Source organism: Phalangium opilio, unplaced genomic scaffold, assembly GCF_054372755.1.
Source record: "Phalangium opilio isolate 3A_F unplaced genomic scaffold, DU_Popi_V2 ptg000014l_1, whole genome shotgun sequence".
Classification (NCBI taxonomy): Eukaryota; Metazoa; Arthropoda; class Arachnida; order Opiliones; family Phalangiidae; genus Phalangium; species Phalangium opilio.
The window spans coordinates 478,251-496,875 of NW_028324149.1; the positions used below are offsets into that span (position 1 = coordinate 478,251).

General features: G+C 36.6%; 1 protein-coding gene across 4 annotated transcripts in view; it reads left to right on the top strand.

Moving 5' to 3' along the window:
* Nucleotides 1–18,625, top strand: part of LOC149704959 (glutamate receptor ionotropic, kainate 2-like) — a 60,311-nt gene that overhangs the window by 33,681 nt on the left and 8,005 nt on the right. For 3 of the 4 annotated variants that reach the window (XM_089865094.1, XM_089865095.1, XM_089865096.1), the window contains 8 exons: nucleotides 12,527–12,778; nucleotides 13,250–13,425; nucleotides 13,516–13,569; nucleotides 13,795–13,959; nucleotides 14,037–14,189; nucleotides 14,892–14,993; nucleotides 15,417–15,518; nucleotides 18,394–18,591. In XM_089865094.1, coding sequence (XP_089721220.1) covers nucleotides 12,527–12,778; nucleotides 13,250–13,425; nucleotides 13,516–13,569; nucleotides 13,795–13,959; nucleotides 14,037–14,189; nucleotides 14,892–14,993; nucleotides 15,417–15,518; nucleotides 18,394–18,591 — 1,202 coding nt within the window. Of the gene's footprint in view, nucleotides 1–10,404; nucleotides 12,420–12,526; nucleotides 12,779–13,249; nucleotides 13,426–13,515; nucleotides 13,570–13,794; nucleotides 13,960–14,036; nucleotides 14,190–14,891; nucleotides 14,994–15,416; nucleotides 15,519–18,393; nucleotides 18,592–18,625 lie in introns of those variants that run through there. The other variant, XM_089865097.1, reaches the window with a different exon arrangement.

Genomic DNA, 18,625 nt, shown 5'->3' on the forward strand with positions numbered 1-18,625 from the left:
ACTTTCCTTGAGTAAGATTGATGCCTCGGGGATGTAACCCCCGAAAGAAAAATTTTCCCTTTTACCGGCCAACATTCCATTCTACTCCCAAAAATTTAACTCGTATTTTATGAAAAGAAGTTGGATCGAAGCTGCATCGCGCGCCGCTTTTTAAAAGCCTTATGTTTTATGCAGTAACTGTCCGGAAAAATTTGCGTAAGAAACCCACTTTCAGGAAAATGTTAGATAGATATTGAAGGAACATTTTTTTTTCTTTTTTCATATCTTTCCCGCCAAAAATATTTTTTTTGGCGCGAAGAGACATTTCCTACCACCGTTATGCAAAAGTGAATTTATAGAATAAAAGAAATAAATTGTCCACCAAATTATCCGAACATTCCGATATAAATGAAATTTGAATATATTATTTAACAAGATCTTTCCCGTCAAATCAAATATCCTGAAAACCAATGGAATATTTCGCTTGTAAGGTTTAAATTGGAGGGGGGGGGTGCTATTGGAATGGGGGGAAGGGGTTAAATCACAGTTGATCGCTATCGTTGTAGCGTAACGATGTCCGTCAATCCGTGAACGTAAATTGCTAGTCATTATGTTTGCATTTTGCCCAAAACCAAACCCAAAAAGTCAAAAGCGCGGTCCTTGTAAGATGGATGAGTTTGGTTGCCCCATTCGTGAGAAGTTTGCCAGCTACAATGATCGATCTTGAGAAAGATGCCTTTATATATAGTCGTCGATATGCCTGTACCATCCACGTTTTTTCTTCCAATTCTACTAATATCATAAACGTGAAAGTTTTGCTTACAAAATCGTACGAAGAAACGAGTCCATTATCGCAGCTCCAACAATTAAAACTCCTAAAGATCACGAGGTCAATTCAATAGATTTGATGCGCAAAAGACCAACCCATGGTTTCATATAGAAAAACCCATATCCGAAATTAATTATTCTAAAATATTGGGAGGGGTTTTCTTAATATCATTAGTATATATTATTATTAAACGAAAAAGTATAAATTTAATTTCATACATTTCATCAGAATGATAACGACCCCTGGGGGCAGGGCGGGGCGTGGCGTTTCCAGAACAACATATTTTGACGTTTAAGAGATCCCTTTACTAGGCTTTTCAATTATCTAAATGGAACAAACGTTGGAGAAAATTACATTTTCCATTATATCTAAAGCACACTCGGCGTGAATGTTAGAAATCCCAATGGACCAAAATGCATGAGGTCCAACGAAAATAGTGACGATAATTTAAAAAGAGAGAGGGCGAGAGAGAGAGAATGTACCGGTAATATATAATTAATGTGATATTTAGATCATCGAGTTTCCTTATAAATTAATCACATTCATCTTTTTTTCACTTTCAAAAATATGTATATGAAACCCATAAATTTTCCACCGAATATCAATTCAGTTGTGACTCTATTCTATACTTCCTTGAAAGAAAAAAACCAATTTCCCGGTCTAAAACCCGATACTAAAGTCTTTTGTTTCGGAAATGAAACATTGTGGAAAAGAAAAGAAAAACTTTTAAAGCGAAAGAAAAATTATTATTTTTTCTCTTTTTTTTTGGAAATTTAATACCAGAGATTTTTCTCGGATTACTAGGTCCTACGATTTTTTTTCCTCTTTCGAGTTTTGGGAAACTTCATACCATCGTGGTGGTACGTGAGGTTGTCAAAGTGTAACATTGCGAAAAGAGAGAACCTCGAAAAATAGCAGTGAAAAAGCCAAAAAAGCGTGAAAAGTATACGTGATTTAAAAAAAAACCCAAACTTTTTCATCTTCCGAAAAAAAAAATATTTTAAAAGATTATAAAATAAACTGATTCATCTCACACCACGGGATCTCTGTGTTAGTAATAATTAATTCACGCTTTCTGGAATTTATTTTAAATCCTTCAAGAAAATAAGTCCAAAAACCAAAGGGCGTTTAAAAGGTTTAAAACCAAAAATATGGTAAATAATGTAGTAATGAAATTTTCTTTAAAAAGTCATGCATAGATTTACGAGGGAGAGAGAGAGTACCGTCGTAAAAAAATAAGGAAAAAAGATATTATTCATCTTCGAAGATACAACATCAAAGACCATTATAGCTTAAAACGCACTCTTAGATATTATCAAAATTCAAAACAAATCCTTATCAAACTCCGTCCTAACTAAGATTACAACTCAATATACCACCACCACCTCAAGCCATTCTTTCCATTCTCATTTTTTTAAAGGTTATTCAGGCGAAGCGCGTTGTATCACGAGTTAATGAAAACGGAAAGTATCGAACTTTTACAATTTAGAAAAGGTAGCCCAAAAATTAGAACTAAACAAAATGGCCGTGAAAGTTAGAAGCAATTCTCCTCCCACATCTCAAAGCATTCCAGTGTCGCTTCTATTATATCATTTTTAGATAAGTAAACAATAATAGCTTCACATTCATTCAGTGCACTATTTTTTTCATTTACTCTTGATACTAGTAACTAGAAGAACAGTACATTATCGGGGGAGGGGGAGGGGGTAGCAGTCAGGGATAAGGGCATAAATTTTGAAAGCAAATTTCCAAAAATTCCTTCAGGCTAAGGCCTTAAAGGAACCTATAGGTGTACCCAAGGGTAGCGTGGCATGCTTGGATCTCTCGATACATTTCTCTTCTCTGTTCTTGTCACTTTCATTGTGCTTACTTGTAATGGATGGATTAAGAGAGAGTCGGGCGAAAAGCGGGTCTTGGAAAAATCGGTCAACCTTTCGACGCGCATCTCTTGAATCTTTATTGACTCTTTAACGGAAGCCTAGAGGTTTTCTATTATTACTAGGGATGTACCATAGTTGACGTTGTCGGAAGGAACTATGTCGGTACTGCGCGTGGCGGCATCATCGCGTGAATCATTATCAAAAGGAGAGGACAACTGAAAGATTTTTCCTTTCTAATATACTTCCTTGTAAACTTCAAACAACATCCCTGATGCCCTGAACTTACTTAGCTTTCGGAATTTTCAAAGAAACAGAAGATAAAAGGAAGATGTTAGTATAAGACTTGGGTAGGCTTAATTATTTAAGTATATGAAAACCCATACTTCCTGAGGAAGCTTACAAGAAAATGTTTTTGTAAGGCTAAGGCTAAGGATTTTTTATTATTATTATTAAATCTAATGAAGAATGAATGATTAAGCGTCTTTGTGCAGGATCATATACTCTCGAACGATTGGGTTAACAGGAGCATATAGTTTCGTTAATTTTTGCGTCACTGGTCTCAAAAAATTATCAGCAAAGGGTATGTCAATCAGGAGATTTTTTAAATATCCCATCATTCTTAGCTACAATGGAAACGTTACCATTCCTACATGCTATATTTTTCAATTTAATTGTTCGAAAGATAATACCCGAAGGGCATGGTATAGAAACATTGGTTAAGGAAAACCGGAAGTTCATTATTCGAAGGTCTTAACCCTATCACGTAGGACCGGACACATTATATGATATTTTAAACAGCACCGGAAATAACTTGAATAAAAGGCATGTTGAATGCTAAGCGGCTCAATAGTACTCAAGACGTTTGTTTATGGTTTACCATACTTCACTAAGCTTTGACAATACTAGACAAGCGCCAGCGAAGATTACAACAAGGGGTATGTTGTAATTTCTTCCTTGGGACAGTTACTTCAAAATGAAGTAGAGCATAGTCGTACAACCAATAGAGGAGTCGCGTGGTTTTAAGAAAGGAACATAAATAGGGATTAACAGAAGACAGAAAGCCTCTTAGTCCATACTTCAGCGGGAGTCCTCAATTCCTAAGAGCTTTTTATTTCGCTTAAGGGAATGAACACTGTCGTCTTCTTTCTCAAAGACAAAGGCTTCAGCTTCACACAACCCTTTGCTAAAGTATTATCTTGTATACCCGAGGGAAAACAAACTTCGATAATTTCTGGGGCGATTTCAGTAAGTTGATAACCTCTAAAAGCCTGAAAACACTAAGAATAAAGAAAAAGAAAAAACGTAGAAAATTGGTTCTGACAATAAGCTACAAACGATAGCGATGGAAGGCGTTGATACTTTCTGAATGTCCCAAACTGGGACACGAATTGGGATACTGAGGAAGGTTTGTCGATCTTGTTCTATTAGATTTAACAAAAGGGCGATACATGGCACTACAACCAACCTCTATCTTCGAACGTTCTCAGATCTAGTGTGGGTTCTTGAATTCGGTATTATTGTTTATGAAAGCGATTTTTGTACACTGGTCATAACAAACAACAAAAAGTCTACCCCTTTTTGTGTTACAGTATCTGTTGTAATCAGATTGAAAACCAGCCAATTACCGAAAACTATCTACACCTAAAAGCACCAGCCCCCTTTTATAGATCCAAGTATTAATAGCTTTTTGGTCGCGTGTTTGGCCCTGACTCCCTGGAGGAGAGCGACATCGAGATGTCAGTAGAAACTAATAAGAATTCTTCTTTCTTATAAGAAAAGGCGGGAAATTCTTCTCGCGCCGATTTCCCGCTGGCAATAGTTTATATACAATGCGCGAGATCTCTTACGATACATATAGAGCTAAGCCTAACGCGAATAGCAAAGGCTTAAGACCTCTAGTATTAAAATAGATTTGGCCGAAGGGAAAATAGCCCGGTTGGTAACGTAATGAAGAGGAATGTCGAGGAATGTAAATAGGACCCGTGTGCCACCCATGAGGAATAGTATACCCCAAGCACGCACGGTCTATGGCCATACCCCATAGGTCATTTAAAGTGATATTTAAATTAATTGATATTTACCCCCATGATGTTAATATTAAAACTCTATAGGTACCACTACGATTTCTGTGTGCCATAAATAAACCTAGTGGCCTCAACTCCTGTTCATCTAATTAAATACAATTAAAGCTTTCCAAAAACGGACGCAAACTTTCAGTAACTCTTACTTATTAGTCCCTAAAAACTTCTACTACTAGTATTAAACCCCCAAATTTTCCATCACTGGTAAACCCAGAGAGTGGCGAACAACAACTTGATAAGGAAGTTGGGATAAAAGTTCTAAATTAAAGACTCATCATTCTAGGGCTAGGCACTACAAAGTACGAGGCTTAGCGACCTTTTTCATCCGTTATCAGGCGATTACGCGGAAATCAGTTAAGGGCGTTCTCGCCCAGCTAATATCATGAGCTACCCACGCAGTACGTGCCATTTAGACCCTAAGCCTCGGTTCTTATAGCCAGCTACCCTGCCGACCTTTATATATTAAGACTTATATACTAATTGTTGAGCGCGATGTTATTATCTTGTAGGGACGGACGTTTTAATTAGCGGTGTAAGCGATGAATCAAGAAGTAAAATGAAGTTTGTTACTTTCCCTTCTCGTTCGCCAAGGCTTAACCAAACTGGACGGCCCGCTTTTTCACCCGGAAAGATAATGCCGCTTAAACTCGAATTAATTTTGGAGGGAAAAGCAAATAAGAATAGTAGGCCTTAATTGCCATGGGTCCGAGGCTTAGCTTAAACTTTTCAGACTATATATAACTGTCACATAAAGGTGCTGAACTTGATAAGCCTTGGTTTACTGTTGTAGCAGAACCTAAATTACCAATTATTCTCCAACTTTTGGGACTATTTAACATTTGCGGATTCATACAGCGTTTGTCTCCATTAATACCGACACCACTCTGGATAAATATGTTTTCAAATTAACTCCTAGTTCATGAAAAATGTAAAGTGTTCGTGATATACGAGCAAAATGCAAGACGGTTAGGCTTAACCGGACACCTCTAGCTATATATTATGATTGCTTTCGGGTCATATTGCTCCGTTTAGCGTTTACGTAAATTTGCTTGTAAAACCTAGCTCGAGGCGTCATAAAAACGGGATCGAACTTAACACCTCCATAACTTTGCGGTAGTTTGAAAAATGACCATTACTTTAAGAGGGTGGGAAGGGTAAAAAAGGTCGGTGGTACTTAAGCCTAACGCCATTTGACCTTTCCTCGGGTTACGGCGATGGTGAATTGATTCGTCGGTTATAGCGTTAGAGTTATAGGATCTGTAGTTTGTTGTAGTGATTCATGATGTTGGTTTTTTTTTAAAAAAAGAAACCTTACAGAAATAAGCTGTATCCCAGTTTATTTATGGTTGTACCCTATCCGTTCTCCGCTACCATTAATATCTGATAATGGAGAAAATGGACTGGTCAGTGTTGCGGGCACTTTATAGCTCTGGCCAAATAGAAACCCAAAATATGTTGGATGGATGTAATGCATGCCTTAGGGTAAACCCGAAAATTTTGAGATTCACAAATGCAGCATTGCAATTTGGGACAGTATGGTCGCAGTAACGTTCGAGTTGCCACAGTAAGATAGATTTAAAATTGCTGTCTTTTCCAGTCGCCATTTTTTCCAAGATGGTTGCCGACACTTAAGAAGTCTTTATCAGTCAAAGCAGTAAAATGTTAAGTCTTTATTTATCTCTGGTATATTCCGGAAAAGAAAGGTTTATTTGGCAGCAGGAAACTTAGCTGAGATTCAATTGACTTATGAAGTTCGTAATAATAGCAGGTCTTCCAATTAACGGTAAACAAGGAGAAAAGTTGTAGGACCTTGTGACCTTCCCGATCCATTAAAAACCTTTTTAATGGACGAACAACTACAACTTCGGAGAGTAGCAATATAGCTTCGTATACCTTCGATAAATTCGGTTAGGTTTAGGGCCTAAAATTCTATGGAAACGTTCGCTAATTTGGGCAAGAACCGATTAATAAGAAGAGAATGTTCCGCCTCATTACTCTTTCAGGCATATAGAGACAAAGCTTTATTACGAAACATTTTACGAACGAGTCTTTAGTTATTAAAAGGAATCTCGCTAGGGATGGAAATTTGTTTTCTCGGACAGTAATCCAGGCGTAATTGTAACTAATAAATCATCTTAGTTTATGAGCGAGTAAACCGCAAGAAAGAAATGTGACCCAGATACTAGCGGAGCAGCCGACTTTTCAAACTTTTCCTCTGTCTTTTTATAGAGTGGTGGTATGACTTACTTAAAGGCATAATAACGTTACTGTGACACAAAGTGATCTTTATTACGACACTATTCTTAATCCACATTATTCCCGATACGTGTGCTAAGGCTTAAAGCCATACTTTTTACTGACAAATGTGGGTCAAAAAGAAGCGTCGTCTGCTTCAGCCGAAAATATTGGAACTTTTATACTGTGAAGCAGATGACGCTTCATTTTGACCCATATTTGTCAAATAAGCCTTGGCACATGCATCGGGAATAAGGTGGGTTATTATTTACAGCATAGAAATTTTGAAAATTCTTTAAGCCTTTTGTCGAATTTTGATTCAAAATTTTTGAAACATATCGTATGTCACGTGTTTAGAAAATATTCTCAAATTCATTAAGCCTTTGTTTTTAAATTATGGAATTTTGAGTAACGTCACGTGATTTGTGAACACATTCCAGCGTAAGGAAGGACACTTTTTTCCCTTCATAAACTAGTTTTTAGCATCAAATATAAAGGGACAATTTAGCCAAATTATTCGCCTAATAATTTGGCTTCCAAAATATAATTTTAAACTTTTCACGACGTCTTCGGAGCCCTATAATGCTCCTAAATTTGGCTCCAAATTTCCTGAGCCGCTGCCAAAAAGGATTTCATATTACAGTCAAGCACCTAAAAGCTGCCCCAGCACTATAAACTCTGACCTCTCTTCGGAGCTACTCTAAAATGTTTCGTCAACTATTAAAACTTTCTCAGGTCGTGACGCTAAGAATCTATCCATATAAGCATAAGTTTATGAGATATGTTCCATAAGTTTGTCACTGGTTGCTGAGAACTTGTAATGAAGTGATGTAGGTGAGACATAAAAGATTCTCGTAAAGCGACGCCTGGTGAGGCATTATCAAAGGCTTAGTAATGCAGACTAAATAGGAAGATGGAAGTCCTGCAAAACTAACCACCGAGTGTAGTACTTCAATTCTCGTTTGTCGTTCTCGAGCTAGCTCGAGCTGTAACTCCCCACCGTTACGAAGTACAGGAAGTGTCATACTTATGTAACATATAAACTTATGATATAAGGATGAAATTAGAAGACTGAGGAAGGCAAAGATGTTGGGAGAAGAATGTTATAACGTTTGGGAGTACACGGAGACCGTTTCAAACTTCTCCCCTCTGCGTTTGTAAGGACCTAATCTATTCTTGAGATTCTGAATCCGTGATTAACGAGCAGTTTGAATACGGAGTGAGATAATTCTCATTAATTACTCAGAGCACGATTTTGTTATCGACTAAAGCAAGCGATTGCGCAGTGCTTGAACACCAAACGGAATTTGCATAATACGTGTGTAAAATTATACAAGCAACTGAACAGATTTTTTCAAAACACTATACTCTTTCTCCATGGATTTAAAATTGCAATTGCATGCAATCAAGGTGCAATAATAATTTTCCACGAAAAAATTATTACTAAGATGTGTTGAGGCGATTACAGAATGTACTATTTTTCCCGTCTTGTAGAGTGAGACCACGGCCAATCAAAAGATTATAGCTATAACAGGTTGACCGTGAAATTCCTTACTTAATGAAACATTCCACCATAAAAAGGGAAAGAAATGTATCTGTGACTGATAGAAAAAAAAATATTTCTTTTTGAGGTGAGTTTCGTCTGCAGCGCTTTGGCTGAGATATTAAGAAGAAGGCTTACAAGGAATTGCAAAAATGTGCTTTAGAATCTCACGGTCAGATCCAGAGAAACTTGTAAACGCAATTAGTGGTAGACTTATGATCTTAAACTTAGGGTTAAATCAATAACCTTTTTTTCTCTAATTACTTCGCATTCAAAACTCGACGACACGTCTTATTTCCTATTCGGAATATTTTTAAATTAATTGCCGCTCTTATCTTACACGGCAAATTCCTTAACAAAGGCGTCATCTCCCCATGATGATAACCCTTGACAAAGAACAATGCCAACTAAATAATGGCTCAATTTTAATAAAAAGAAAAAAAAGGTCATATTACTAAAACTAGAGAACTAAAAATGGAAAAAACTAAAAATATTTCAAATTTCTTTTTTCCTTTTGTTTTAAATTAAATCTTTCTCATTCAAAAATATATTAAAAGCGAGAAAAAAGAAAGAAATCTTTTCTAAACTTCACAATTTTCAAAATTAATTAAAGAATTTCTCGGAAACAAAAGATTCGGGGCTATATTCCAAACAGAATTTTTCAGTTTTCTCCTCTTTCATATCTTCGCAAGTTTCAAGCTTAAAATGAACGGAAATTCAATAGAAAATCAATAGGGAAAATGCCATTTTCAAGGCAGCGACTCTTGGGTATATGTTTAAAGGTTAGGCTAGAAAAATCAATTAAACAAACTCAGCGTGACTCTGAGAGAAAATGTTAATTAGGGAAAACGTTTTCAACGATTCTCAGACAAAGAATCAATATTTTTCCTAAAACTCAATTACGTTTAACGTCGGTAATATCGCGTGGGTTGTGAATAATTTTCAAAGAAGAATCGGGGAAAATTTTTACTGAAGTTAAGGAGGGAAAAAAGGACTCGCACGGCTTAGACATGTACGGTATACCCAAGCAGATGTCAGATTGCTCGGTGAAAAATTCAATTTAGAGAAATTTCTCAAAATTAAAAAAAAGGACAACGGGATTGGAAATTTTTTTCTGCAAATTTTCTGTTTTTGATTTTGAAAATTGCTTTAAGCTGTACTGGAATAAATTTATGAACTTATTAGATTTTCACGTTAATATTATTAAATACACCTTTGGAATAAACTATATTAAAATCAATGCTTATAGCCAAGTTATTGTAAATTAGAAATTCATAGTCCTCTTGCAAAACTAAAAAAAGACTAATTAGCAGAGAAATTAAAAAAAGATCAGTACAGCACCGATTGGTCGACCAATGAAGCTGAAGAGAAGCTAGACTTAGCAGAAGTAAACATCATAGCGGGCACTAAGAAACCTTTCATCCACATTAACGCCTCACTTTGATATTGAAAACGTTTCAAAAATGTTTTTATACGGAACACGATATTGGGAATTTATAAAATAAACTATCTAAGAAAGAAACCTTAAATTGAAATTCTGGGAAAATCTTGATTCTTGAGGAGTAAAGTAAACAAGTTACAAAATTGCGTGGTCTCAGAAGAAAAAAAAACTAAAAATTGTTTCTAATATCAAATATTTTGATCTTTCAAAGAACTTAAGTCTCCACAACAGATCTTATCATTGGAAGAATAAACTAGTTATAAGGATACACATTTTTACCAAACAATATAAGAAATCAGTTCTAGGCTAGAAAAGAAACAAACGGAAACAAATTTATAGTTATCAAAAACAAAATAAAAAACAGAAAAAGAGGAACTGACGTGAATGAAAGCCTCAAATAGTAGTGTATACCCAGTATATTTTACGACCAACTCCAAGGCTTAATCTCTCTCTAGCTTCTTTGCTCGACCAATCAACGCCATACTCACGTGCTCCGTCATCTTTTTAATTTCTGTAAGATGAAAATAGGACTTCGGGCTCATTTGACGAATTTATCTGGGAATGTGTTAGGTATTTAAACACTCCTTGGAGATTATCATAGATTTCGTAGCGCGAACCTGGTGGTTTGTAAATGTAATACACTTTTCCTTCGCACCGTCTCATTGCCTCACTTTCTATTCTCTCTATATATCTTTGCTAAAATCATCCAAAATTTCAAGGTTTCAAAATGCTTAAGATAAAGTCGATATAAAAAATATAAAGAGTGTTCTTAGCCCGTAATAAAAACGATCTAGAAAAGAACAAGAGTTCTAAAGAATAAGTATTCCGGAACGTGACGCGATTTTCCGATTGGAGTACTTTAGTTAAACATTCTGCTTTCCAGCTTCGTTCAAAGCCCACGCTACTCAGTACAACGCTTAATGGGCTTTTACCCATTATATAAACTCGCTGCGTTAAGGTTTTGTTGCAGCTTTAAAATGGATTTGACATAGAAAATGGTTTTGTAAGGTATTTTAAGGATTGCTGGCTGGCTACAGGTGGTTTCAAATTTCGGTTACGACGACTCGAAATGAAAACTAGTAAAAGGCTTATGGCTTGTCTCAAGAGGCAATTGAAAATAGGTCAAGATTCTAGAGTAGTCTTTAAAAAGGTCTACGGATAATGAAGCCAAGTCTTGGCTTATTCGTTTCACCTTTATTCGGAACACATAATGAGAATACGTACCAAGGCTTAGATTTAAAATAAAGGCGTTCACGTTTAAGGGGAAACTTTACAGAAAATCCATCCCACGCATTTTAAATCACTATTATATTTAAACCAAACAGGCGGAAACTAAAGCCTAACAAATCCAAGAGCGTCCCTTAGGAAACTCGCGAACAAACATATAAGCATTTTCTAATGAACCCTGGTCTCTAGGAGGTTCGAAATAGCTATTGTATAGTTTATATTCCGAAATCGTAAACATGGATATTATTGTAAAAGGCGTTTATCGAGTAGAATTTGCATCCGTTAAGACATGGCGCTAGGAACGGAGATTGTTTCTCGGGAGAATTAAAGCTGTAAGGTAGTCAGTCATTCAGCTACAAAATGGAGGGAAATACTGGATGGGATCGTATGGGCTAGTAGCTAGCTAGCTCGGGTAAAGATTAAGGTCAGGGACTGTATATGGTAGGGGTCGAGGAAGCTAGGGAAGCAGGCGGTCAAAGGAAGTCGAACATCTGACGCTAGAAGCACGCGGCGCGGTGAGCCTAATGGTCCAGATAAAAGGGAATGGCCGGAAGCTAAAAGGAAGATCCCGGCTAGCAACGGCGTAAAAAAGAAATATACATTCTTTTTCTATCCGAATTTATATAATTTTCCACAAGGCTGTGTTGTGCGAATTTCTAGGACAACGAAAGCGCCATTTTAACAATTATTTTGTTACGTGGTTGAAACTACCGAGTAGAGCTTTACATTTATTATTTTTTTTAATAGTGGCGTCACCGTTACCCTAGCAAGTCTCATAATGTAACGTGTGGCTGAAGTTTACATGTAATTTAGTTTTCCAGAGTTTAATGTATTGTTTACGAGGGACGAAATGTGGTTGGATAAATGGGTTAATGTTTTTTTCCGTCTTGTTATTTATCCACAAAATATTTTTTTACTTAGAGGTAAATAGAAACAATAAGTTAAAGCGAAAGAAAAGTTATTTTTTCAAGCTTTCTAAGAGGACAAGGATTGAGTTATACGATATTATTCAGCTTCTTAAGGTGCTAAATGGGATATACCCTTATTGCCTAACCTTCCCTAGGTGCTAAAGGATTATAAAAAGCGTCAGAATTTGAGTTCTAAAACTTCAACAACAAATGTAATAAAAAAATTCTGTAGTAAAATAATTTAAAGTAGATCCAAGGTTTGAAAAATTCCTACAGCGCTCATTGAAATTAAATGGGTAAATGAACACGCAAATAATTTTTTCACAGAAATACAATAGTCAACTTAACGGAAAATTTCGATAGTTCTCAGAAAATTCATATTTTTCCTTTGATTTTATTGTAGCTTGCGTTCAAATCAACGGAGGTTCGAGTGCTATATTTGGTCCTCAAGATCCTTTGTTGGCCAATCACATCCAGTCGCTTTGCGACGCTCTAGACATTCCGCACATAGAAATGAGACTAGACATAGAGCCGGACATCAAAGAATTCTCAATCAACCTCCATCCCAGTCCTCAAGTGCTCGGAAGAGCGCTCCTCGACCTCGTGACTTTTCTAAATTGGACAAGAATCGCCGTCTTGTACGAGGACGATGCCGGTAAGAACAAAGAAACAAATAGGCCTAACGAGGGGTAAAACCCTAAGTCCCTAAGGAAAAATCAGTAAAATTAGCCCTATAACATAGAGTTCAACGATTAACTTTAATGAATGTAGTAGAAAATGTAGTTTTTGCCATCGTTGTTGCTTAAGTAAATCATCATTCTAACAGTGAAGTACTTGATAATGTTGCTAACGCTTCTCAGAGATTTCTCTAATTCCCTTTCAACCAAAGACATGATTCGTGTCTTGTCAAAGTTATCCCAAAAAGATTTCCATCTATAGCCGGAAGTATTCGAGGTCATAGGTCAATCCATACAAATTTTATAATAAATTAAAGATGCCATTTGAAAAAGAAGTCGCATTCTTTTAAAACTTCAGTCTTATTTTGTGTTTGACATATTTAACGTATCTTCAACCATCTTGTTGGGGTTTTTTCGTTTTTGCGTCCTCTTTTCCGGCCATGGCATAGCGCTCATTTGTCTTCAAGAGTTAGTACGTCAACCGTTGCCAAAAAACATCCATTTCCTTTTCCGTAAGACGTCCGCGGACAGTTTCAGGGACATTCTTCGTGATGTTAAAGCCAGAGGGATTTACAGCATCATTGTAGATACAAAACCAGATAATCTACCGCGTTTTTTAAGATCGGTAAGTTGAAGGGTGTATTTATATGCAAAAACCCAGACGGGAATAAGTATTTAGAAAAATGTACAGAGTATATAAATTTATCATTAACAGATTCTGCAAGTGCAGATGAATGATTACAAATATTACTACCATTTCATTACGTTCGTAAGTGAATTAAATTAGTTTTCCCTTCCAATCAGTTTCAGAAGATCACTAGACTCTTGAAGTATGAAAGAAGTGCGTAAGAAAAATCAAGCTTATCTATCTGTTTGTGTTGATAATTTGAAAGAGTTTAGCCTACACTTCGTACTTCAAGAATGTCTCGCACACTTCTTTCATTAAATTTTCAAAGAAATTTTATTTACGTATTTATCAATGAAAAATCTTAAGGATATCGAAGTATTCAACCTAGAAGATTTTTTGTACAACTTTGTGAATATCACGGCGTATCGTCTAGTGGATACTTCGAATTCAACTGTACGCCAAGTACTTCGTGACATGGAAAAATTCCAGCCAATAGGACAACACATTTTAAACAAAACTAACGTCATTAAAGTAAGTTAGAGACTAGACGAGATACTTTAGAAATTTCGTTTTTAACCCCACATACCCTATAAATGTAACGTATATAGACGGAACCAGCTTTAATGTACGATTCTGTTCTAACCTACGCTTGGGGACTTCACGGTTTACAACGTAGTTCGGCGCTAAGACCCGTTAATGCCTCGTGCGATGAAGAAGTCCCTTGGAGTGGAGGAAGCAGTCTTTTTAATTTCATCAACTCGGTGAGCTAACTAAAGTATCTCCTGCAAAGTCTTCCACTCTCAGTTTCGCTTCGATGGGTTTTAGGGGGGGGATTGGGGGTGGGGTTTCATCGAATCAGTGAAAGCTTTCTATCGCTAACGAGCTTCCATGGGAGTTTACTCTCGCGCCATTTCATTCAGTATCAAAGGCTTAACTTGCATTATAGAATTTAATTAGATGGGTTTTTTCTTTGAACAGGAAAAAAACCTCCCAATTTAAAATTATTAGTATAGCCTTAAGCTAAATTCTACAGTAACAATTAAATGTATCCAAATTTTGATTGGATCACCCCGAGCTGCTTACACACGTGCTAGATTTTTCCTACATATTGTTTCACGTTGACTAAGGCCTTAGATAAGTCCTGAATAGCCTTACAATACTTTTAAGCAATTAGATTTGTCTGAGGGGCATAAAATTTCTAGAGTACCTGGTGAAGTACTTTTCAAGTGTCTGCCATTAACAATTCATCTTATCGCGTTAATTGCAGCTAAAATTAATTAGATATTTGAAACAACTGTCTCTTAATCCGATTATATCGGAACCAAGTGAGCACTCGAGAGCGTGGCTCACGCTATACTTAATCATGAAGAGCTTTTCTATACTGCATAAGTGACCCTTTTCTATTTGGATATCTTGAAATAAACCAACGTACGTCTTTCTCTTATTACCCCTGGCGGATTTAGGTGGAATTTAACGGACTAACCGGAAAGATTCACTTGAAAGAAGGACGCAGGAGCTCTTTCAAATTAGATTTATTAAAATTAAGACGACAGGAAATGGAAAAAGTAAGAAGATACCTTCGTCTAATTAACCTGGAAAAGGCGGGAACTCGTAGAAAAAAAAAACACAAAAAGGGTTAACGAAAGGAGTGGAAATTTTTACCAGTCAAACATATCAAGTTTCCCCTCCCATAAATAAAAAAAAAATTGTTATTAATTTATACGTAAATAGCGATTAAATCTGAGGATAAAAAAATACGCAAATAATGAAAACTTCTCCTTTTCTTAATCCTCCTTGTAGAGAAACTAATTCCAAATTTGGCGCGCCAAATTAGATTATCTCACCGCCGTCGCGTTCGTTCGTTCGTTTGTCATTTTCCCGCGAGAATTTTACGCATTCCCGCCTTAACTAAAAAGTTTCGGGACAAAGACACGGTACAATGGCGTAACCCAATCCACCAATTTCTGTCGCGACATCTCCCGTTTCAGGTTGGCGAATGGGAAAAGGGTAAAGGTATGAATATCACCAATTACGCCGCTTTCCAGGAGTTTGGAGCCATGAACATATCGCTAAAAGTTACAACCATTGAGGTCAGTTTTCTCGGATAATATTACACATTTTCTTCGTCTAAAATTATTCATACCATGATACTAAAGCAAAGTTGAATATCAGCTTATCCAAGAACCCTTTTACAACCTGAGAATGTATGAATATTCATCTAAATTTTCAATGGAGGAGACGGGTGGGGGGGGGGGTTAAACCCGAGAAGATGGACACGTGACCAATTGTACTAAACCTTCAACGTTCTCACGTCTTACATTGGTTCTTGGCTAATCTCGAAAGTTGCAGAAAAACAATCCAAAACTATGCCATTTTTTTCACTTTCGCATTCCTTAAATTCCAATACGTAATCGGAGCTGGAGAAAAATTCTTTTCATAAGTTTATAATATTGCTCCTTAAGTTTTATACTTATCGTGTGTGTCTCAATGCAATCATTTATGTTCAGTGAGGATTTTAAACTGACATTGTCCATACACCTCTCTAACCTATTTTATCTCTACGATGCCTCTGCTAGCGTTTCAGTCATTTAAAAATAATTAAAACAACCCAATTCAATGTTAAACTTATAGAGTAGTAAATATAATAAACTTAGGACGGTTTTTCAAAGCATGTTTCGATTTTCTTTCCAATGAAAAATATTACACCGGATATTCAATTGAAATTAATCTACGTAAGGAGGGGCTTGAAGTTATACCGCTTCTGAAACTCAGAGATAGCTAGAGAGCCATAAGAAATTGAAAAGGAAAAAAGTGAATAAAAAGCCTAAATTGATTGGAGACCCATATTTTTTGTTTCCTATACGCCGCCGTTCCCCGCCTTTCCAATTTGCCCATCCATTCCCATCCCTGGCTTCTCTTGGGCTTCTTTCATCCCATTCCTCGCGCTTACCCCGTATCCATCTTGAGAGGGAGGCGCAAGAGCGTTTTCCCGAAATGTTTTGCAAGCTTTTGTTTCTTCGGATCAGGTTTTTGGGGGCCCGGGTTATCTATTCCTTAGTATTTGTGTTGCGGTCTCGAGGTCTTGAGATTAGAATGTATGACGAAGAAATTAGATAGCGCTTCGGTTGGAGATTACAGGATACACTTTTTCTCCCTAAAGAAACCAAATAAGCAAGAAATCTTATAGAAAAAAAATATTGTTTGCTTCTAGAGTTATGTTTGATCACCATACGTGGTGTGGTAGCATAAGTTAATTAGCATACATTCATAAGTCTAGAACGTATATAGTGTTGTGTTGCTAGAAATGCTGGTACCATATTCTTACTCAGAAGAGCCCTCGTAATTGTCTAACTAAATTTCTTACTTTTTCGTCTTGTAGACTTATGTTTAAGCAATCTATGTTCCTGAAAAACATAAGATAAAATACACAAGCTATAATATAAGCATGCATGCATGAAACATCGATAATCATTATCTTTGGAGCGGAAAATATGCATTATCTTCTAGTGGGTTTATATTTGTTTTTTCTTTAGTGGAAATAATCGATCTTTTAGCTTTAATCGTAGATAAAAGACTAAAATACTGAATGAATTATTGCTATGTGCACTAAATAAACAGTTACGGTTTCTAATGAGAGATACACTTTTTAAGTGGGATTGAAAACCACATTAATGTTTAGGGTGCACGTGCAGATTAAAAATAACATTTGTTCAAGGGGAACGTGCAGATTAAAAATGACACTTTTTTAAGGCGCACGTGCAGATTAAAAATAACATTTTTTCAAGATGCACGTGCAGATTAAAAATAACATCTCTGCTTAAGGTGCACGTGATTCGACAATAAGAATTAGACGTTATTTATAAAAAGTTAAACAATATACGAAAATTCCCAACATAAGTTTAACTGAATTATCAGCGACCGTCGTGTCGTTTCTTTACTAGAAAATACCTTTCTTTAGCTGCTAATATTTCAATCTATACTAAATTTCTTTTAGCTGTACTTCAGGTTTGAAACAAAGTGCAACCTTCAAGTAGGGTTCACAAAGAGCACTTATATCTCTTTCGAGTATATATGAAAGCGATTTGGTGCTAGTCCTTCGAAATCGGTTTTTCCGGCCCATACAACTCGCATCGAAGAATAATAAATAAAACGACCACAAAATGGGCAGCCAGGACCCGATGTGGGTCAATAGAAACCATTCCAAGCGAAACTTAGTCCCTCCTCCTTTAGAACTAAAAAAAGAGCGCCACGTCCACCAAGTCAGAGCTGTCATTCGGCCATTTGTCCGAACAAAATAAACTCTGACCCGAAAGCCATTCTTCTTAACGATCTTTAAGTTGGTCCTGTAAACCGTACACGACAACTTCTTCTCTCTCTTTTACGAACATTCTTTAACCGTAGTCGGTCAATCAGGTTTGTTACGGAACTAACTCACAACCAGCAGACTAATTTCCGAAGGCGTGTTCGTAGTCATTGAAAAAGAACCTGTTCTCTATACTGGTTGATATACCTCCAATCCGATCCCTCTTCTTAACTAACGTCTTGGTTAAGACAAAAGAGGAAGTAAAGATTTTACAGATAAGGCGGGATTATTAGCAATGGTGAAAAAAGAACTGTGGTTTCATGAATGTGTTCTTTAGTGTCCAGTACGATGTTTACGATGAAATGAAAAATATGGCTTTCTTCTCAACCATCTTTGTCCTTGTCAATATATACCGGGAGTTAGTATGTTTTCGGTTCTTGGTTATCATTTTATTTCGCAGTGCAGACTTGTAAATGTAATTGGGTTTACCAGCGTACTAATGAGAGAAATATCGTGTTCTTAAACGAGTTAAGTTTCGAACCGCAATCAACTGGCATAGTTTTGGTGGTATGGTTTTCAAGTTTTCAGAACTTGAAAACGAGATATCAAGCGTCTCCGCATTGAAGATTCTAATTCAACAGATGTTTTATGTTCCTTTTCAGTCGATTCCTTACGTTATGGTCAAAAATAACTTAACGGGGAACGCGCGATTCGAGGGCTTCTGCATTGACCTGCTGAAAGCCATCGCCGAGTTGTTGAACTTCAACTACGAACTGTACTTGGTCCCGGACAGAAAGTTTGGAGCGGAAAACACAACGACGAGGGAATGGAACGGACTAGTCAGAGAAATAATCGACAAAGTGAGTAATTAAATAGCATCTACATCAAATGACG